Consider the following 24,297-nt stretch of genomic DNA (forward strand, 5'->3'; position numbering starts at 1 on the left):
GCAAATAAATTTACATGTGTATCGCTCATCTCGTCACTGACTCACCGAAAATGCAAATTAAGACGCACACAGCCTCAAGCGCCAATCAGAGCAATGATCTCTATGTATGTTATTACTGTCACATTACGCATACACAGATACTCATAGACCGTACTAGGATTAACTTACGACCAAATTTATTTGATAAAGCGACGACTACATAAAATACAATTCAATTTACGGTGTGATCGATTTTAGCGAGAAATTCGAAAATTTTTATTGTATTAATTACGTGTATTAAGGATAAAACGTTTAAATGTACGTTATATATTTTTTTAATTTTATTATGGCATAAGTTTATGTATTACGGTTTATATAATAAATATCATGTTTGTATAAAATGTGAATTAAATTTAAAGGGCTTGTGAAACTTTTACCTAATTTAAATAACATAGAACTAAAAAGACGTCATATTTTGTTCCTTACCATTTCGTCGTATATTATTAAGTCATATACATACATATTTTAAAGAAAATATCCTTACTCAAATCTTTATAAAAATCCCCTACAGTCAACCTGTAAAACATTCTACCCTAAAATCTAGCTATGAAATTTATCATTCACAATCACATATTCTCCTAATAACGTTTGTTTATAATATGAAATGACAATGCCCCCCCGAACCAAAACAGTAGTATTCGAAGACAAAAAGCTAAAATACTTTCAAGTATTGTTTTTTAAAAAAAGGACCACATATACAAACATGGCATCCCACAATAAAATAGCGGTTCGGTTGACAATAAAAATAATAATAATACATAAGAAAACCATTGTCATTTCATTCATCATTGCCAATAATAATTTATAGATATTTTTTTGCTAGAACCTACAAAACGATTTTGCCATTCTGTATCGCGTCGCCGTTCACTTGCAGCTCATTATTTGTTGGTTTCCTCTTCCGGCGCGTATTATACTTCTTTATTCCACTGCAAATGGGTAATATAAATAGTATTATGCCGGATATGCCGATGAAAACACCAGACAAGTAGAAGGACAGATCGTAAGAATCCGTCATGTCGTAGACCCATCCTGGAACCATACAAAAAATACTAATATAATATTATTTAACCACTTACGTATACAGAGAAACTTAACATATTAAGTATTATAAGTTGGTATTGCTGAGTTGATGAAAGATATAGCATCAGCACAAAGATGTAACAGCAATATTAAGCCTTATGTCTATGAGAACAAACGGCCTTTAAACAGCAATGGGACATTATAAAAAAGGAAAACTCAAAAATTTATACCGTCAACATATAATACAAATTTTACGCAATGACATATTATAATTTCAAGTACCGTAAACAAAATCAAGACAAAAAATAAACTAAAATATCTCTTGGAACAAATGAACATTCCAATTTAAACCTTATAACGTAGGTATATAAGTTTTATTATTTATTAACGTAGGTATAATAAACCATTCTTACCGGCCAATGGTGGTCCAATGAGATTCGCCAATCCCTGCATAAGAAGCAACAACCCATACGCATTTGTGAACTTTTCTAACGTTATCTGTTCAACTAAAATAATGCTTGTTAGCGAATAATTGGCTGCTATGAAACCACCGAATGATCCAGCCGCAGCCGCGAGTCCAGAGTAACTTGTGAGGAGCGGCATCACCAGCGTTACTACACCGCACATTATCATACAGCCCGCGTATACTAGGCTAGGGTTCACGCACTGCCAATCACCTACCCAGCCTAGAAGAATCTGGAAAAAAAACAACATAATACTAAGCAATTTGGCAATAAACACTCGCCACGGGCACAAACACTGGCGGTTTGCGGGTTCAATTTTGCTCAGGATCAAGTATTTTGAGGTTGGATCTCTGTCCTTGTGTGTCTCCCCATCATGCCTCGGATAGCACTTAAGCAGACAGTCCCGGTTGTTATCGTATACACCAAATAGCTTTACTCATATCAGGGAATATAGCCCCCAATTCGCAGTGGACTACGTGGTGAATTAAGCTCCTATCCTACATAATCCTACATAGAATAAGAAGCCTATACAATCGGATGTTACGGTATAAATTGTAAAGCTATTTGGGTTCAATGATGTAAAAAGTGCATGCTAGATATTTTGGCCAAGTTTTGGGTGTGTAAATCTTGTGCGCAAGCAATATAAATAAAAATTAAGATATTATGTCTTTCCGAGAAATAGATAGTAGAGTGTAGAGATTATTCATATAAACAGCAATTTATTATAATAAACACAGTTATATTTACGTAAAAACAATTATTTTCGTATCAACTAACAAACTAACAATTTTATCTAAAGCTAACGTCTAAAACTTAACGTTTATCTTTATTTTAATTGAGGGTCATAAGTCACTGCATTCTATTTATACCCTTAAGTATATTGTTTATTTATTCTATAATTTCATATCAGAGATTAAAGAAATGTTACGATCTAACGAGACTAGTGTCGCGCGTGTAGGTACTACATAAACATCATTGTAGTGCTGTAATCATGAGTCTTACAATTAGATTAAAGTGGGTCAAGCTAGCTAGATAGTCGTATCGACGATAACATTGTTCGTACGAAGTATCGCATACTTAAACGGTTATTTACCGTAAAACTTATTTTCATCCAGAATACAAACGATAATATGAATAATGACAACGCGTTGGCGCAACAGACACAGCACTGGTTTGGGGCTATTGCGCTGGCGGTTGCGGGTTCGATCTCCGCACTTGACTAACATTTTTACTGGCCATACTAATGTCTGCCGTGGTCTGGGTGTTTGCGTAGTCTTTGTGGGTATCCCCACCGTGCCTCGGAGAGCATTTTAAGCCGTCGGTCCAGGTTGTTATCATGTACTGATAGCGATCCGCCAACCCGCATTGGAGCAGCGTGGTGGATAGAGTTCTGATCCTTCTCCTACATGGGGAAAGAGGCCTATACCCAGCAGTGGGATACTACAGGCTGAAGCAACAAATGATAATAATAACAATAATAACTGTTAATGTACACCAATAAGGTGCAATATAACAAAAAAACAAGAGATAAGTACAAAAGGCGGCCTCTTCCAGGCAACCTTTGGGCAGAGGAAATGGTATAAAAGTATGATATAGGTGTATATTTTTCATCTAAATAGATACGATACATTTGGACAAAGAAAATAATGCACAAATTAAAAAAGTTGATGTACGTAAATAGCATATATAAATGGTGTTTACATTTTATTATAAATTCGGCATATTCTTTTATCTTAAAATCTAAAAGCATTTAAAATGATTAATTTTTTATGACAATTATCGTATCGTAATTATCGCAATCGGTTCCTACTTTCATTTGGCAAATAAAAATTTTATTTTCGCTTATCAGCACAACAATAGTTACTGGCAGATAACGCATAATGTAATCCAATCAACAATATAGGGGTTTTTGTGACAGTAATTCAACAGTTTTGTATGGCTTAATATATCTTCCAATTCTAAGACAAGATTAGTATTTAAAGAGAACGTACAAACTCATCAAAATGCAGTACAAATTTAAAAAAAAATATACTAAAACATTTTGAAACAATACCTACATCTACAATATTAATAATATATAAAACTGAAGAGTTTGTTCATTTGTTTGAACGCGCTTATCTCAGGATCTACTAGTTTGAATTGAAAAGATTTTTTTTAGTGTTGAATAAGTCCATTTACTAAGGAAGGCTGTATACATTTTAACATGATTTTTCCTCAAATAACGCGGGTGAAACCGCGGGACAAAGCTAAAATATTAAAATATAAAAGTATTAAAATTAATCCAGCTGTACATATTGTGCACATAATGCAATAAACTACTTTAGGGTTATTTCTAAAGTACTTAAGCTTGTCTCTGAAGTTCTTTAAGCTTATAAGAGCCAGTTGTTGAGTCTCTACATAAATTAATGATGCTAATTACTTATACGCGAATTTTTGATACCTACCTGAACGACCTTACGAAAGTGCCTAAATCACAAAATGTGAAGGTTTTATATTAAAGAGGGCTTATAAACTTTGTCGAAACATACAAAAAAACTATATTCCAACAAAGTGAGTTCTTAACAACGTTGATATTTTCTTTATTGCAATTATTATATAGCAAAAAGTTTTTGACTTCAAACAACTTTAATTTTTTTTAAAGTCAAACCAAGGAAAAATAGTAAGGTATAAATAGTTGTACGTATAACCATAAAAAATAACATTAAAATGCCAATATCGTCGAGAAAAAGAGATTTTTCACAAGATAAACATCACATTTATAAAGTTTTGAGTAATTATTAAAATATGATTATTTACTCACCTCTCCAAACATATTGACAATACCAATGATAGATATCAACATTGAAGCCTGAGACTCATTGAAGCCCATATTGAGTCCATTGTCTGCGATATAGACGTAGGGTACATCGTACCACATATAAAGTAGGAAATTAGACAGAGCGAACACGAGGAAGGCAGGATTGCGAAAATGTGAGAAATCTAGTACATCTACAACCAGATCCCAAAAGTCCCAAAGTCCTGCGTACCATTGCACCTGAAATAAGTACAAATATTTAAATTCTTCTTTAATGCTAATATATTTATGTATAATTCAAACCAGCAGAAAAGTCTAAATCTAGCTGATATTTTTGACCGACTTCAAAAAAGAGGAGGTTACTCAATTCGATCGTGTATATGTGATATATACATTTTTTTAATGTATGTTCGGGGATAACTTCGTCATTTCTGAACCGATCGCTTTGACCGAATATAAAATCATCATATCAAAAATTTCGATCTAGCGGTTACATCATTCCATAGCTTAATTGGCTAAAGCACCGACAGGGTAAGTCGGAGATGCAGGTTCGATCCCCGCTGGAACGGTAGATTTTTGATATGATATTAAAAATTGTTTAGAATCTCCTAATGTGTGGGTAACACAAAAATAAATCATACGATTTTGATAATTTCGTTTTTTTGTTGGAAAGGAGATATCCCAAGTGTGGTACGATAATAAGGAAACCAGGATCTGATGATGGAATCCCAGAGAAATCAAGGGAAACTCGCTAAAATCGTAGTGACGACTAGTCTGTTTGTTAATTTTTTCGTCTACTTACGTTGTATTACTTGTCGATGCAATTGAAGTCGGTTTTTCCGTTAGCGAGCAAACACAATTATTAAATGTTTTATTAAACGTTTATTAACAAAGAAAAAAAATATTATTCTCACCTTCTCTTTAGCAATGGTTGTCATGGAATTCCTAAAAATATTTGGGCACGATGACGCACGAAGCCTATATCGGTTGATGTTAAGCATAGCACCTCTGTAAGTTAAAGAATGTCTATGTATCCTAAGATCTTTTAAGAAAGCTGGCGGTTTTTTCGTCGATCCCGATGCTTGTCGCTTTAACCAAAGAGACATAGCTGCCTTTTCATTAATAGGCGTTCTTGCGCTGTTCGATTCCGGAGCACTTGGTACAGATGTAGGTGACATAGTCCCGGGAGAAACAGTTCCTGGTGACATTAATGCTTTAGGCGGCGATAGCTCATGTAACCGTCCACTGTCACTAAAACTTCTTGAAGGTAACATTACTCCTGGATAATTTTGTGCTAAGAGAGCATAAGCTCTTCCTCTGTTGGACATTAATTCGAATACTTCTAAAGACACGCCTTCGCCTCCCGTCATGAACGTAGGCAAATCTACTAAAGAACTAAATTGAGGTACTACTGATGAAGTAACAGCTTCAATGTCTACTGTATCAGTTACTTTAGTTGAACCGGCTGCACTACTTTTGGTGTCTGAAATACTGTCAACCGATGAGCCAAAACGTTTATTTCGTTTCCTTTCTCTTCTTCTTTTTCTTTCTTTTGCCCTCTCCTCATTCATAGTGGCCGTCCATGGCAAATCTCGGAATAGCAGACCACATACAGCCATGTTTAAGAATAATCCAGCGAGAATTAATGTTGTTCCACGCCACCCATACTCATCTAGTAAAATATACGTTAACGGCGCAAATATAAACGTCCCTATTCCACTTCCACAGACAGAAATTCCGGTGGCAAGGGATCGTTTCTTCTCGAAATAGTAAGCGACGATAACAACTGCCGCCACGTAACACAAACTCAATCCGAATCCGGCCATAATACCGAATGTAAGAAATAGTGTTTCCATGTTATCTACGAAGGCAGATATGATGAATCCTAGAGCCGCCAGAATGGAACCTAATATAGTCATGCGTCTGCAACCATATCTGTCTGTCAGGAAACTGGCAATAGGTCCAGACAGCAACGGCATCGCCATAAATATTCCGGCGATCCAGGCGGTTTTGCCCTTTCCCTCGCCAAAGTACTCCAGAAAATGCGGGAAGAAAACGCCAAAACTGAACGTGATGCCATCTGCGATGAGGTTGACCAAGAACGAGGCAAAAACGACGACCCAACCCCAGCCACCGTCGGGGGGCCGTGCTTCAGTGATCGATACATCTTCATCATCGGAGCTAGAGCTGGAACTGGAGCCGGTGACGGAGACCGGCGCGGGCGGCGACTGCGCGTCGAACTGCACGTGTAGCGGGCGAGCGGGTTTACGCGGCACATCACTGACACTGAGCGGGTCGCGGAGCAAGGGCTCGCTCTCGGGGATAGAGGGGAGCGCGCGCGGCGCAGGCCGCGGAGTCTCTGGGTCGTTTAGGGTCTCCGCGGGAGAGGAGTCAAGGGTTCCGCGGGGTCCTCCTTGGAGCGACCGATGGTTCGCGCGATCCGACGGCGGCGAGAGGCACGCGCGGTCCATGCCGACAACGCTCGGCGAAACTGCGCGCGCAATGAATGCAGCGCGGGGTCACCAGTCCGCCAGGCTTCCATGCGTATACCGCACCGCCGTCGTGCCCTCATGCTGGAAACAAATAACGAACATTTATTTATCACACGAATAACAAAATCAGAATGCCTTATACTAATTAGAGAGCACCACTTTACTACAATCGAACTAACCCATTATAAAGATATCTATCTAGTCGTTAAGAAATCAATCTGCTAAAAACTATTTCAGCAGTATTTACGTAGATATTTTAATAAGTAACTTAAGTTATTACAAAACATTTCCTCGAGTAGGTAAATTAAATCTGAAACCGATACAGAAATACTACACCTGGCTACTACTCTACTCGATAACAGATTGCGGTGGACAAAATAGAATACGATAACGATTACTATAGTCTTTATTGTATTATGTATTAATCATCATCTATTCTTTATACGTTGCAAGCGTGTGATTTCAAAGCAATAATATTAACAACTTTTTTGTTCTCAAGAGACTTTTCAAGAGAGAAGTCTTGTACGTAATAGCAGTAAGATTAGATGACGCCTTATCTTTTTTATCTTTAGAGCCACCGTAACTTCTTCACCCAGGAAACCCAAAAATTTGAAAAGAGTATAAATTTGTCGGACACGGGATTCCGAATATGGTAAATCTTTTACTATATTATTTTATCAAGACAGAAGTTTCCTTATAGTTCAAAGGCTTACAGCTGCTTAACTACAAAAGAGGTCAAAGGATGTGTGATGAACTACATCGGACGCGGCGATTGGCAGACAAAGGTAGACGTCGCGTCGCATCCAATCTTTCGCTAATTTTAAGTCACTTATATACTCGTAGATACGGAGTATTTGTAATTTAAAAGATAAGAACTGTCACGCTATCATCTACACCTAGGGTACTATCAATCTGTGATATTGTATTTATACGAATTACACTATCACCCCCAAACATAATTCTTTATTTCAATTATTATCTAATACTTTTTCTCTTCTACTTCTTAAGTTATTATCAATGTCAAGCAATCTGACAAAGTTGAAGTATAATACCTACTAGCGTAGCGTTAGATAAACCTAGTTACAAATAATAAAACTGCTATGGACAATACATTATAAGTATTATATCAAAGAGACTAAAGCTTTAATAATGTACAGTAAAATGGACGTAAACAATGGAAATGAATTCTTAAGAACGTATTACCTGACAGTTTCTTTAAAAGCTACTAAGCTAAAAGCAATATATACTTTTAGTTATATTTATTTCTGACGCATGCTTGCTAAAGCGGGAACTAAGTAGATGATACTACGAAAGTAGAACAAAGTATAAATATACTACATAATACATTATTTTTCAAATGAATTAATAAATCATTTTGTTTATTTACTATAATTTATATAATAATATCGTAATAGCATATTATAATTTGTAAAAAATCGTCACGTACAAATTCGAAAGCTATTTAGACGGATACAGTATTCATCAGTATTAATTAAAATAGATAAGTTATTTTAAGCATTTCCTGTACATTACAATACTTCCTAACACTGCATTATTTTAACAATTTTTTTTGGAGTTATCCTCGAATGAAAAAAAAATTAAAATATTATTCAATCGCGGGTCTAACATAGATAGATACTAGCCGAACAGATACTACTAGTTAAATATATAGATCAACATACATAATGACTAGATGGTACCCGCGACTTCGTCTGCGCAGGATTAGTAAGTACTTCGAGTAGCTTATTATATTTTCAATATCTATCTTTATACCAAAATTCCTCAAAATTGGTTCTGCGTCATAAGGAACTGCGTGAAAGAGGAACAAACATCCATACATCCATACATACAAACTTTCGCGTTTTTTAATATTAGTAGGATTATGTTGTATATTGGTGCAACAATCACATTCACTTTATTAAGATACTAGCTGTGCCCGCGATTTGATCCGCGTGGATTTCAACAAAATAGCTTTTGTTCAGTTCGCAGTTATAAAAAAAATTCAAATTAAAGTAGCCAAGTTACTCCTTTTACATCGGCTATCTGCCAGTGAGTACCGTCAAAACCGGTCCAGTCGTTTCAAAGATTAACCGGAACAAACAGATAAACAGACAGATAAATTTTTAAAAAATGTCATTTTGGTATATGTACCGTGTAAACATACATATGAATTTAGTAAAAAGCGGTTATTTTAATATGACAAACGTGTTTATGGCGCGTGAGTCATTCTTGCTCGACTAAACCAACATTACGGGGCTTTCTTTGATAAAAAAAAATGCAGCATACGCATTGGATTAAGATTTTGTGAAAGAAATCTGTCTGTCTGTCTGTAATAATTTCCCTAAAAAGAATAAACAATCGTTATCACGGTGTAATAACAACTATGACGCAATAAACACTCCATTCATGTAGAAATATAATTCAGTCAACCACCAATAAATATTTTATTACTCTACAATTTTGCCATACATGGTGAAAATCAAGGCCTTCTCTATCGCTTTCCAATTTCATTTATCCGAAATCTATGTATTTGTTCGTTTAAATAGTTGTAAAAGAACCAATAAGATAACAAAAAATCATAAATTTTATGACTGCATTACCATGTTCAATTACAAAGAGATAACACATATTAAAATAAAACAAACTACTAACACGTAATTATCATATACTAGCCGACCCGTGCCCACTTCGTTGGACGTTAATTACCTATTATTTTTGTGATGCAAATATATAGGTACTAAAGTTATCATCTCGCTCGCATTTCCCCGACTTGATTTACATATAATATTATTTTTAACTGAATTTTTTGTTCAATAAATATAAAATATAACCTATATCACTCCCGAATATTGTAGCTTTCTGTTGGTGAAAGAATTTCCATAATCGGATCAAGCGAAGATTACGCCCATAAAAACATACAAAGTTAGAAACTTTACCTCTTTATAATATTAGTATAGAAAAATATATACAAATAATTTTAAGTACAGATCGCTAATTATAGGTGCAATCGCCGAACACGGATTTGTTACGGGGAGTGTCACTACTTTAACTAGCACATCTTTCGAAACCATTAGTAGATTATAATATTAAACGTTGAGTCGTTTTAGGTAACAGCCGATTGTATACATTTTTGTGTACTTAATGTACCTACGTGTTGGATTCGCTAAATATTACGACAGTTCTTCTTAGGCTTAACATTCAAAAACATGCCGACACCGAAGCCTGTCTGTAAATAATTCTAATACGAATATATTAAACATTCAGAATCGAAGTGGCAATTGAACAACTCTGAAGACGAAACTAGGCTCATATCCAATTGCACCAGAGAACCATTCAAATAGAAAAAACTCTTAGTAAACTGGAAATTTAAAAATTCGTTACCTAATATTATTTTAAAAAGGGGGCAAAAAAGAAATAAGGAACTGGTATTTAAAATTAAATATAGATACAACTTGGCAACATTAAAAGCTGAATTTAAAATGACGCAATTAGCATAATTCGAAACGAGTATTTGCCAAAAATTTGGATAGAATAAATAATTTCTGGATTTACGACAAAAATACACATATGTATGTGAGACTATGAAGAGAGTAATGACGTCATGTCTGTGGCACACGTCCAATTTTCAAGTTTACTATCAATGATTTATCATGTTTGTCTACAATATTTAATTACCGCAGACATAATGGCTGCCAAATTTACGCGAGTTGGATCTTATGAAGATAAAATGTACAATAACAAATCCTTTCTTATTTACCTTATTTCAATATTTATACCTATACTTATTTGAACGGAACTTCTTATTCAATCTTTTTAATATACGACATAAAAGAAGAGTGTTAAGAGTTCGATGGGTATTGTATGTGTTATCTTTCTGTATGTATCTATGCTATAAACATTTTGAGCTGACGAGTCGAATTAATTTCTTTACACAAGATTTTCCTGTCAAGATAATTATTTCGTAGTAGATGTTAAAAAATAGGTGGATGAACCCATTTATTTGTTCAAAGATTCAACTCTTAATAATAATAGAAGAATTAATCTTAATAAGAATAGATAGAAGAAATCAACATTCGCAAGTCTGATTGATACGAAAACAAAACTTAATAGCCTATTAGTACAGGTTTTGTAGCAAAAGAAATACTGGCATTATTTAATACAACTTCGTCTTCAGAAACCTGCAGTTTCAAAAGTTCTTAGAAAATCTCGGTTTCAATTTTAGATAAACCGTGATAATTGTCTGATCGCATAAAAAAAGAACAAGAAATAAAATTTAAATTAGGAATTAGGACTATCCCACGACATATTAAATACGAAATAAATAACTCTTAAAAGTAAAAAAGAAATATGAAAATAAATAACAATATCAGCCCAGTTTTACGCTTAATCGGTTGGGGTCTGTCAATCCCCGACATAACGGCGGCGCCTGGCTCGACATACGAGTACACTACGACAAACACCATATTTTAAAATTTAGTTATATATTATTATTATGTGACAAATACATTTATTCGAGGGATTTCTCTAAAAATAACAACGATAGCTATTTCTTTTTAGTGAAAACTAATCTCTAATGAACACATTTTTCAAGTCATCGTCATTAATTTTAATATGATATAAAAAAGTACCGTTTCCATTTATTTGATAACATAATAAAAAAAAAATTATACTAGCAAATAGCAAAGTATGGGCAAGTGTGCGACCTATAGAGTATAAGTATATAAAATGAAAGCAACATTGTATTGCATCGGACGGTTTATATATATGTTATTGTTTGGTGCTAAAAATGAAGACAAGGTGAACAAAGACTAGATAAATAACGAACAATTCAACTTGACAATAAATTGGTCATCCTCGTACAAACGGACGTAATGAGCCATCCGTCATATCAGACCACGGCTAAATTACGACGAATACCCATCCATTAAATTCACCAATTATTTGAACCTACAATAATGTCAAAAGTAAAATATTGATGCTGTATATTGCCAACTAAATATACCCATTTTGTGAAAAACATATTAATTTGGAAGAACAGTATGGAAGACCTAATCACAGAAACATACCAAAAGTAAAGTTTCTAAATATTAAAAACAATATTAGAGAGAAGAGAATTGCGATAGAAGAATAAATAAAGTAAATAACAATATCGTATATATATATATATACATATACATATATATATATCAAATGTACGTGCATAAATATGAACCGGACTTTCTGAACTACCTATATGGTCACAATCTTGAGTAACGCCGGCGTTAGGCGCGTGTCGTGTCGGGGACGTTGTCTCAATTGCCATTATCCATTTATGCTGTAACAACACCTCGTTACGGCGTGTTAGCTTGTTTATTGGATAGAGTAGGAAATATTCTCAATTATTTGATTATTGTTTCGTGATACAGTTATTTAATAAAAATTGTTTCTTTCGTCAAAAATATTTACCATAAAAAATAGGGATATTAAAAGTAATCAGAAGGCTCAAGTTTATTTTTTACAATTCTCATTATTTGAAATTACAATTAATTAATTAGTTTGTTTTTTTTTTTAATTTATATATTTACAGGGCCAACCGTTTATTTCTTAGAAATTCACAATACTATACATAACATTTGTTTTGAAATAAATTAAATCAATCCTCTGTTAGAATGAAATGGAAAATTGTGCTAAAAAATTTAAAATGAGGTGATAACTTTTGGAAAACACCTTCTGAGTTATGGTTGATAACTAATATCAATGTTATTATTTATTATTATAGTTACGTTGGCATAGTTGTCACAGAAAATTCAATTTTATTTATGGAAACAAAATTGAAAGACCCAGACACTAAAGCGCATTGCCTCTACAGGTACTATTACAGATGAACAAAACAGAATAGAATATGTAAGTATTGGATTTATTTCATTCTTCAACCATAATAATAATAACTAGTGGTCGCCCAGTGGTTGAGATTCGATCGTAATTAATTTAAATTATAAGTTAATTATATTATTAGGGTTATGTTGTCAAAGGCTACTTCTATAATCTATAATAAAAAATAAAAGTGTATATATCATTTCCAATACTCGACTGAGGTCACTCAGTTTACAAAATTTAAAACTTTGCGTCAGCAAAGATGAAAAAAAGAGGAAAAAACAAATAAATTACGGTTTTCGAAAAGCAAATGCATGAGTAAATAGATGTATAAATTTGAATTTGGAATTTTTAACCAAAGAGGAAATATTTGAGATCAAAGTGGCAAGTACGACAAAACGCCAATTTCATATGTAAGGACCTAATATATAGATTATGTATTATTTGTATAAGATAAATCGCATGCAGCAACTTTTATCCGCAAAGAACTAAAGTAACCGCATAAATTTTAAAACCTTCTGGCGGCCAAGGAAGATATCATCCGTGCCAAACGCTATTAAACTTAACTGACACCAGCACATTTTCTAAAAGATATTTCCTGTAAAAACATAAAAGAGGTGGCGAAGAGTCAGCCTTAAAACCTTACGACTCGAAATGTACCGTATTACCAAAAGCTTAAGCTTTAACGAGGAAAGTAACTTTTTGATATTAAAGGAAATGAAACTTTAATACACCGACGATTAGGTATAGGTTCCGACAAGGATTTTAGAATACTTTTGGCATCAAGCCAATAACTGCGAAACGGTGACGCAATTGAGTTACGTAGGCTCATTTTTTTTATTAAGATCTTGAAGATTTTCTTTAATGGTAACATTGATCTAAATAACTAATTGTTTTAGTAAAACATTGCCATTAAATATACTAACATTATGGTATTTTATTAGATAGAGCAACATTTTGTATTTTGAACCTTGAAATTATTGTGAAATAATTAATAAGGTAATAATAATACTTACGATCACTTTTAGTCGTTCTAAAATGTTTGTTCTAAGATTTACGTGAAACCAAAATTACTTTAATCAATTTATGTTTAGCGTCTTTTAAAGATAACTCAGAAGCACTTAATAGCTAATATATCTATACCTACTAGTTTATTGGGATACCAATCCAACTACCTACTAACGTTCAAATACACGGGCCGAAAACGAGTAGCAGGGTCTTCGGCGCGACAAAGCTAACCCTGCGGTCACCAACGCGCCTGCCTGGTGAGGTGATTATGGGCAATATACGTAAGTACGCGTTAAAATTTTCGGCCCTCAGCTCCGACCGATCACCGCTGGAGCAGTCATGTCCTAAAATGGAGACCGCGTGCTAGCAAACGCAGTGTGGGACGCCTTCCGCCGCCCGCTGGACCGACGATCTACGTAAGATTGCAGGCGGTGTTGGATGAGGATTGCGGAAAACCGGGATGTTAGGCGCGAACTTGGAAAGGCCTATGTCCAGCATTGGACTACGATAAGCCGAAGTGTGTGGATCGCACTTTGGTTTTCTACGGTAGCGGTATAAAAAATAGTTGGCATCACGAATCAAAAAAAAAAAACGTATAGGTGAGGACCTACTGCTTCCCTTAACCATGAAATAAGATGCATGAAGGCTTTTCTGTTAGTTTTAAGTTTTTTTATACATGAAATAAATAAATAAACAATTATGTACATAATGTTATGGCACTTTTTTATCTGTAAACTTAATAATAATTCAATGAAACACAAGAATTTATATTATACTGATATAAATTCTTGTGTTTAATTAATATTTTTGATAAATTAAAGATAAAAGTTCAACTTACAACAACTTTAATACTACATGAGATAAAAATAAAAATTGATAACAAAATTTATTTAAAACATCATTTCGATAGTAATTTTAGAATATAACATGATTAAATTTATATAATTAACGATACTACGATATCAGAAGTAGGACAAAAAGTATAACATATTCAACTGATTCTACAAACGTATGTGTGCTTGAAATAACGCATCTAATGCGTTTGTGAATAGTAAAAAACAAGAACAACGCATTAATAAACAAAACTAAATACTTGAGTCATAAACATACATATAAAGAGAATCGTTATATAAAGTAACTCACGAGGACGCGATAGCGACGAAAATTATCTTCAAGACATTGACACTTTATCATTGTGTTAAAACAAAGTTCTAAAATTCGAATATAAAAAATACATTTCTTGACCACCACGTGCACTAGCTTCTTGCTTTTTGCGTACAAAATGTCGAAGTTCATCCAATTCATATCATTATTCCTAATGATGTTTAAATTACCCGAAAAAATGTTTCAAATTACCCTCATTTCAAAATAAATTCCTTAACCATAATTAAACCGAGATAATAATACAATTTTATCAATGAAAAGACTTATTAATTATAATAACAATACTAATAATTCATTTATAATGCAATCGAAATCATTAAACTTAAAGTAATAATAAAGAAATTTATTTATTTTAAGAACATTAGAACTAATAGTGTTTGTTAGCAATTAGAATAATTATAACTATAGAACAAATATTTGTATGAGGCCGTGTTGAGCGACAACAATGGGAAGAAACCACAATAAGTTTAATATAATAAGAATTTTTTTAATAATTAGTAATGACTGATTGATTGATTGAGTTGATGAAAAAATTGTAGTATGTGTACAACACCAAACTTAATAACTTCGAACCGTTTACAAAATGTCAAAATAAACAGTCTAACAAAATTGTCTAAATACGAACGAATAAGCGTTACATGAAACATTACATAAAATTTTCGGACCACGTTTATTAGCTTTTTATCAATCAAAAAATCTATAATACTTGGCGTAACTTTAATATCTAATAACTTGTTAACTAATATAATATGTAAACAAAAACAAAATAACCTTTAATTGAACCGTCATGTTGGCACGATCACTGATGACCGCCTGCTTGCCAAAATATACTATCTTCATTGAATACCACCGCAATCCAATAGTCACTACAAATAGAAACACCTTAATGCCGTCACTATAGACAATGTGATCATTATTCAAATATTTTAGTCACTTCGACACTTTCTATTCACAAAATTAATGTAAATGACATAAACGAGAATATTCTAAATATTATAGACACGAACGAGGCGCGTTAAAGTAAACGTAATAATGAACGAATAAAATGTAGTACTAATGTAATAAGTGTGACAGGCGATATTGTAAAGAACGCGGTTCTGACAACACTGAGAAAAATGACCGACGGCGGCGCGCGCGCTCCAGACTCATTATTTAATAGTCAGATAAAAGATTATCTATTGTGTCGCCTCGGTCAATACGATACTAAATTACAAACTTGCGACTGAATGGCGAACTTTAAGATGACAGAAGCGACAAATGCCTTTGACGCGAATAAGGAGTAAGTATTGAGATAATAATGAATAATGGCCCCATTCTTTCCTTGACATAAAAATGGCAAATTATTTTTAATTGTTCACGTTCGTCGATTATTGTTATTAGTAACAATTGAAAGTGATTTTTTATATGACTAGGTCGACAAACAAGCGTATAACTCACCTGATGATAAGCGATTACCGTAGCTTATAAGATATATATACCGTAGCTAGCCTGTAACACCAGAAGCATCGCAAACGCGTTACCAACCCCACGACGCTCCCCAAGAGCTCTGGTCATCTTACTCACCACAGGAACAGAACACTACCTGAGAGTAGTGTTATTTATCTATGATTTAAGTACGAGTACATACACATTTATACGTGTATAAAAAAATTCAATATTTTTTTGTATCTATCTATCGTTACATATATTAAGAACTACCGATCAATCACCTTCGTGTATAAGTTTTATTGGCGGAAACATCTGATCATCAATCATTATCAGAATGAATGAAAGTATCAAAAAGTAACAGGAGCCACGAGAAATTATTATTTTTTTATTTATGTTTTAATTAAAAGTACAAATTTATGATTAGGTTGTAAAGTAGTGTTGCAATTTTTATAAACATGATAAAAATATTGTAGTATTCCAGTTTAAATGTATATATATAATGTATAAATTTATTAGTAGCAATTATTTCCTGTGCGGTCTAACTTTAGTATAAATAATTTAAGACTGATGACTTGTGTATTTTTCCTGACTCCCTTATAGAAAAATCATTCATCCTTGGAACGTTGACTTTGATACGTTTATTTTATCATTAATTTCATCAAAATACACACAAATTACTTTAAGATTGAAGTTGACTTATCACATACCTTTTATTATTAAAAACCTAATTAATACCAAAGTACTATCGCAAAGAACATTCTGGCAATAGCAAAACTCATAATGTTTTTAATTCTAGATGATTAATCGTTTGTACAAGTATCTCTAAATAAACATATAACAAAGTTACATGACGGGGTTCCGTAACTGGCACATATTCTTAAGATAAATGTCACCAACCGAGATAACGACTCCGTTATTAAAATAAACTAATCAATGAAGTTGGAGACTACGGTAATTAGGCTGCTAAAAGTGTGCTAGAATGATATGCATCGGATATTAATAGAAAATCTAAATATATGTATGGAATTTACAAATTAATAGAAAAAACATACTTAACAATTTTAAATAAACAAAATGGCGTAAAATTTTTGATTTTGGCATAATAAAATTTAAAATGTAAAATGTAAATGTTAAATAAATAATAAAATAGTAGGAAAGTCAAAACTGTACATTGAATATTTTTTTAAAAGAATACTTGGAATGTGATCTACAATCGATACCGAAGCCAAAAATATAGTTTTTAGAATTTTTGTCTGTTTGTCTGTATGTATATCCGGGATAAACTCAAAAAGTACCGCATGGATTTACTTCAAATTTCGCACGAATATTATTAAGAAGTCGGGTCAACATATAGGCTACATATTATCATGCTATCACCTACCGGGAACGAGCAGTGAACCTTTATTTCCTCAACGCATTCTGTAACAACGTGTAATCTAACGACGCATATTTGAATGTTGTTGTTATTTTGTTAATAACCATACTAGATAAGCTAGCTTCACACTATAAAAATCACGCAATATCAGTAACTAAGCCGATAAACATAATTAAATGAATATAAGTAGACAAGACAATTTTAAAGCTGCGCCATCTATGAGATTTTTCTGTAGATATGTAATGTAAAGAAGAAACGGGTAAATGAATGTTATTTTAAAAGGTATAATAGTAGGTATTTTTGATGCTGTATAGCGTTCACGCAGACGACGTCGCGGGCAGCAGCTAGTGTAAAATAAATGTAGTAATAGACAAAAGTAATTAGAATAAAAAATATGAAACTGGCAATAATTCCTTGAGGAAAAGTTCAAGTTCCTCAGTTTAAGTTCTACAAAAGTTCCCGGAGTCCTTCCGAGGCGTGCCGGTCAGAAGACCTCGGAAACGTTTTGGTTTTGAGATATTGTTTTTTTTTTTTACTTATTTACGATATACAGTGGCATGCAAAAGGGGCCAGCAAAGACAATTTCAAGTTAAAGTAATGTTTAAATAGTGCAAAATGAAAACATAAACTTTGAATCAATTCCGAGGGTTCTTCTTCTTCTTTGCCTGGCTCTTTCCCATTTCATTTGGGGTCGGCCCTCCGTATCATGTGCCTCCAGACAGCACGGTCCTGGGTCTTCTCTTTGGTGACTTGGGCTTGTTTGAGGTTCTTATTTACTACAGCGATCCATGTGATTCGGGGTCTTCCTCGTCCTCGGGGCTTAGTTTTAATATCCAGCACTTTTCTGGTGATGTGGTCAGATGGTCGCCTCATAATGTGTCCGTACCACCGCAGGCGGCTCTCCTGTAGTTTTTCTGGGATAGGTCTTACTTTGAAGGTTCCTCGTATATGTGTGTTTCTGACATGGTCCAGCCTAGTCACCCCACCTGCCCACCTGAGCATCTTCATCTCTGCGCAGTGCAGTTGGTTTTCGTGCTGCTTTTTGAGAGGCCAGCATTCAGCTCCGTATGTCATGGCTGGTCTGACGGCTGTTTTGTATACTCGTCCCTTTATGCGAACGGGCATTCGGCTGTCACATAGCACGCCGGACAGTTCTCTCCATTTCATCCACCCAGTATTTATACGGTGGGTGACATCGGTGTCTATTGACCCATCCCTACTGATGATTGATCCAAGGTACTTGAAATGGTCCACTTCTTTTAGCTGGGTATGCTGAAGAAAGATGGTGTGTTTGCTGTTGAAGCCGCTAAAGTTACAATGCATGTACTCGGTCTTCTCTCTGCTTATTCGCAGGCCTGATGTTTCCAGAGCTTCCCTCCACTTTTCCAAAATCTGCTGCAGGCTATTTGCATCTTCACTGATGAGGACGACGTCGTCCGCATATAGAATGTCCCATGGTGGCGCTCGTTGCAGATGTGAGGTGAGATGGTCCATTACAATATTAAATAGCAGAGGGCTGAGTGCGGAACCCTGATGCACACCAACCTTCACACTAAACTCATCGCCGGTTCCCGCTGGAGTTCGCACTTTGGCTGATACTTGGTGGTACATATCTTTTATAAGCATTATGTAATGCTCGGGCACACTCTGAGCCCTTAAAGCACGCCAAATTAGTTCTCTCGGTACCCGATCGAAAGCTTTTTCTAGGTCGATGAATATCATGTGCAAGTCCGTTTTGTTGTCTCTGTACTTTTCCATCAAGGTTCTGACCGAGTGTATAGCATCAATTGTGGACTTACCGGCAGTGAATCCGCATTGGTTTTCAGTGACGCTAGTTATTTCAAGTAGCCTTTGACTGATGACTCTTTCCCATATTTTGAAGGAATGTGAGATCAGCTTTATAGCTCTGTAGTTGTCGCAGAGTCTTATATCACCTTTATGTTTATAAAAAGGGATGAGAAAGCTTTTCCGCCATTCGTCGGGAATTTCATCAGCTAGGAACTTGTTGAAAAGTTTAGTCAGAAACAGTACGCCAGTATCTCCCATTCGCTTCCAGAATTCAACAGGGATATCGTCAGGACCACAGGCTTTATTATTTGTCATTCGTTTGATTGCCAGAGTTATCTCTTCCGGCTTTATACAAGGGATAGGGCCTTCTGTAGCAGGAATATCTTGTGGTGCCTCACTGGGGGATACCTCATTTAGCAACTTCGTGTAGTATTCTGTCCAGCGGTCTCTGATGTCTTTATTTGATGTTAGTAGTTTACCTTGTTTATTTTTAATAAATCTGTTTGTGGTAATATCCCTACTACTTTGGTGTTTGCGTTTTGCCAACTTAAAAATTTCTTTATCATTTAAGGCAGTTTCAAGTTTAGCGTAGAAATCATCCCTGGTGGTTGCCTTGGCCTGTGCGACAGCTCGTTTTGCGATTTTCTTAGCAATTTTGTAAGCCTGGTGATCAGCAACGTCTGTTGTCTGTTGCCATAATTTGAAGAGTGTTTTCTTAGTCTCTAATTTTTCTCTTATTTCATCATTCCACCAGCTAGTATCCTTGTTATTATTGTTGGCACCTTTAGATACTCCTAAATATTGTTTAGCCTTTTCATTGCAGTATGATTGAAAATCTCTCCACATTGCGTCGGCTGTACCATCCTGCTGCTCCTGAAGATGTTGTGCGATGTCTTCACATAGTCTGAAACCTTCTTCACCCTCCAGTTTATGCCACCGTGTTCTTATGATTTTCACCTTCTTCACCCTATGTGGTTTTGGTATTTTAAACTCTGCTACTAGTATTCTATGCTGCGTAGTAAGAGGTTCTCCGGGTATGACTTTGCAGTCTTTGCATGTCTTTAGTTTTTTTCTATCAGTTAGAATGTAGTCTATCTGAGTGCATACTCCGCCACTTTTATAGGTTATCAGATGTTCTGCAGGTTTAGTGAAGAAAGTGTTAACAATCGCAAGGTCGTGTGCCAGTGCCATTCGAAGGATGCTTTCACCTTCTTGGTTGATTTTGCCATAACCGAAGTTGCCATGTATTCTCTGGTAAGTGGTAGTTTTCTGACCAACGTGACCGTTCAAGTCGCCGCCAATGAACTTCGGCTCACAGTTCGGTAAAGACTGAAGTAGATTGCCAATTTCGTCCCAGAAAGCTTCCTTTTCCTAGCTTGGGGTTCCGGACTGGGGAGCGTATGCGCTTATGATGTTCATGCACGGTTGATCGTCCAGGGCAAGCTTAATTGACATTAGTCTTTCACTTACCCTGTTTACTTCGACTACGCGATCTTGAAAGTGTTTGTCCACTACAATGCCAACCCCATTCTGCGTCCTTGTTCCATGATATATCAGCTTGTAGTTATACCCGATATTACGCGATTTGGACCCCTTCCACTTCGTCTCCTGAATGCAACAAATGTTGATGCGTCTTCGATGTAATACTTCGCTAAGTTCTAAGCTGCGTCCTGTCATCGAGCCCACATTCCAGCTTGCTATGCGCATTTTGGATGATATCCAGGGTGCTCTGATGACATTTGCGTCGCTTTGGGGGTACGCCCTAGCATTTGTTGCGTTTCCATCACTATTGTCGTCGCTTGAGGGGGACGCCCTAGCATTGATTGCCCTTTTCTTATCTGTGCCTTTCATGATTTGGAGTTGTAATGATTGGCTTTGTTTTTTACGGCCGGTTGCCACCTGACGCCAAGACTATCACCCGCTGCGGAGTGTGAGCGCCGCCGTTGGCCCCGAGAGGTTCTTCCGCCGTCATCTCTTCTGTGAGCCCTAGCCCAGACTCACAGCACTGCTACGGCCTCTGCTCCGAAAATGTCGGAGAAGCCCGCAACAGGGGTTTAAAATCGCAGTGTCCTTCTGCGGCCTTTTGGTCCGCGGGAGCTATTTTATTTCACTCCTACCCTTCTGGTTCTGCTCACGCAGCACCAGACGAGCACTCCCTTATCCGCCACCTTGGGGACGCGTTCCCATAGGGGTTAAAGGCTCCCCCGGGAACAATTCCGAGGGTATATTAAGGTAAATAATTGCAACAAAGAAACACAGTCCCTTGGTCACAAAACTGACTGTAGCTTTACAGATGATTTCACATAGCTCACACTCCGCTTGATCACAGAATAATTTACAATCGTTTATACAAATGTCTCGGAGACAGAGCTTGGAAACAAATCAGTTATTGAATTTAATGTCTTTTACTTGTGCCAGAACTGGGAATAAAACCTATGTATATAAAAAACTGACTACTACACGTTACTTGATAACTAAAGACAGTGATAAATTTTAGAAATTTCTGCTAAGCTTTTAAGCTAAAAGGTGTTAAGACCAATGTCTATAAAAGACTCGATTCTCCTTTTTTAAACAGCTGAGTAAGCAGTCGTATCGTAAGCAGTTTCTGTAGCCTATGAACGGCTGTAAAAATCTGTATAATACATCTCTGATTTTAATTACTGACCCTAGAAACAGAGTTTTGATATTAAATATTTTGATATCAAATATATCCTTGACTAGTTTGTATAAATCTGTTTATACAGCCGCTTTTGCCGCCGAACTCTATTGTCTACGTTCACGGTCTGCTGAGCGAGCTAGAAAGGTTACACATATCTTTTGTCATTATAATAGATCTGGCATTTTGTACGTTTTTATTTTTTCTATCTACATGCTTTATTATTTATTCAATTTGTTTTGAAAATATTTGCATATTATTATTTAAAATAATTTTTATTAAAAACAAGTTGTGCCCCGTGGTTTCAGGCGCGGTAATTTGAAGAAAAAATAGCCTTGATCGGTAAATGACCTTCCAACACAAAAATAAGTTTTTAATTGGAAACACTATTTCGTGAGATTGACGCGTGTAATCAAAAAAAAAAAAGCGTTTCAGCTTTATAATATTTGTATAGATGTATAGATTTGCTCGCAAAAATTGTCGTACTTAATAGAAAACGTTTGGTTATTTCATTTCTATCTGGGAGGTATTCGACGGCGGTAAACTCAGTTTTTGCCGCGTAAATTCCGATTTCGCGAAAATTGTAGGATTTAAAGTAGCCTATATGTTGCTCTACAACCTCCTCTATCTTCTAGTGAAAGTCCCCCCGGATAAACAGATAGAAAGACAAACAGAAAAAATTTTAAAATCGCTTATTTGTTTTAGTATCGTGTAAATTATATACAGTCGAAAAACACAGTTAGTTTGAAATCAACGACAGATAATTCAATTTTATTTCTAAGTATAGATGTATATTAGATATATGTATACTTATATTACAACGAAAATAGAACTATGATCATGTGAATGAATGAATCAGCTTATAAACGTTCCACTGCGGAGCAAAAACTTTTTCCTCATATGGAAGTTTGGAGCCGACTCCAAAACAGTGCTTCACTGCAAGATGACGAATAAATTCCCTATTATCAGAACAATCTCTCATAATTTTCACGTAAAATTTAAAATAATAATAACTGTTTCAAATCATCACGCATACATAAAAAAGTCAGACATGAAGTAGATTTTTGAATCAAAGGTTATCTTCTGATTTCGAACCGAGCGAATAACTTCTCGTTACTCCCTTATCGATTTGTTTTATCACTTAATGTGCTATGTTTAACCGGTGATTTCTTCCATCGTCAGAAATAGACGTGTATATGTATATGTATATGTGTGTGTATATATATATATATACTAATATTATAAAGAGGTAAAGTTTATAACTTTGTTTGTATGTAGAGAGTAATCTTCGCAAATACTGATCCGATCATAAAATTTTTTTGACTAACAGAAAGCTGCACTATTCAGGAGTGACATAGGCTATATTTTATTGTAATTGAAAAAAAAAATCAGTAAATAGGAAAAAAAATTAAAATATAATATCAAAATGGCAAATAAACTAGCGCCATCTATCGCTATTAGAAAACAATTTATTAGTCTTTCGACGTTATTAATTTAGTCTAGTTCTCGATTTTTGATAGATGGCGTTGGAGCAACTTATTATTTATTTAAGTGATATAAAATTTGTTCTTTAAAGTATGTTATTTGGTTAACATAGTAATAATTAATGCCCAACGAAGTGGGCACGGGTCGGCTATTATGTATGTATGTATGTATATATATATATATATATATATACCCTTTGGCGCAGTTATTACTAACCCTAATTTTGACCACTGATTTGAAGTCGATGCGCGCCTCAAGTTTGGAGGCAATTTTGAACCAGCCCAACCAAAATTATACTCATTATCTTCGGCTGCTTTTCTATTCATAATAATCCACAAACTCATTACACGTTCAGTTGCTTTTAATATTGTTTAATTTTCATATGGATCTAATATTCTTGCTGGAACGAGTAATGTATGTGAGTCATGAAATGTGGTCATGAAAAGCTTCGGTAAGGCTTACTACTAAATTGGGCATTTTAGTAATTAGAATTAAGTATATTCATGTTAAGTAGAACGTAATAAAACATATTAAAAGTATTTTCTTGTAATATTTTCTGTATCAGATTCGGTGGCCATCCGTTGTAAAGGATATAAATTTAACAGATTTTAAATACGTACGTTGTACGCAGGCAAGAAACGTATTTTTCAGTAGATTTTGAGCTTATCTCAAACTATCCGGTATCTGTCCAGGTATAGTCGTTATTATACTAAACTGAACTTAATCAGCAA

The 24,297-nt window shown here is 34.9% G+C and overlaps 1 protein-coding gene across 1 annotated transcript in view; it reads right to left on the reverse strand.

The window, feature by feature from the left end:
- Positions 1–452: 452 nt before the first annotated feature.
- Positions 453–24,297, reverse strand: part of LOC123657277 — a 68,478-nt gene continuing 44,633 nt past the window's right edge. Inside the window, exons 2-5 of the mRNA XM_045592853.1 lie at positions 5,232–6,890; positions 4,324–4,557; positions 1,473–1,755; positions 453–1,068 (exon numbers count right to left, since the gene is read on the reverse strand). Of these exons, the coding sequence (XP_045448809.1) occupies positions 866–1,068; positions 1,473–1,755; positions 4,324–4,557; positions 5,232–6,788 (2,277 nt within the window). The 5' untranslated portion in view covers positions 6,789–6,890 and the 3' untranslated portion in view covers positions 453–865. The remainder of the gene's footprint in view (positions 1,069–1,472; positions 1,756–4,323; positions 4,558–5,231; positions 6,891–24,297) is intronic.

Source organism: Melitaea cinxia, chromosome 10 (assembly GCF_905220565.1).
Source record: "Melitaea cinxia chromosome 10, ilMelCinx1.1, whole genome shotgun sequence".
In the NCBI taxonomy this organism is placed as follows: domain Eukaryota; kingdom Metazoa; phylum Arthropoda; class Insecta; order Lepidoptera; family Nymphalidae; genus Melitaea; species Melitaea cinxia.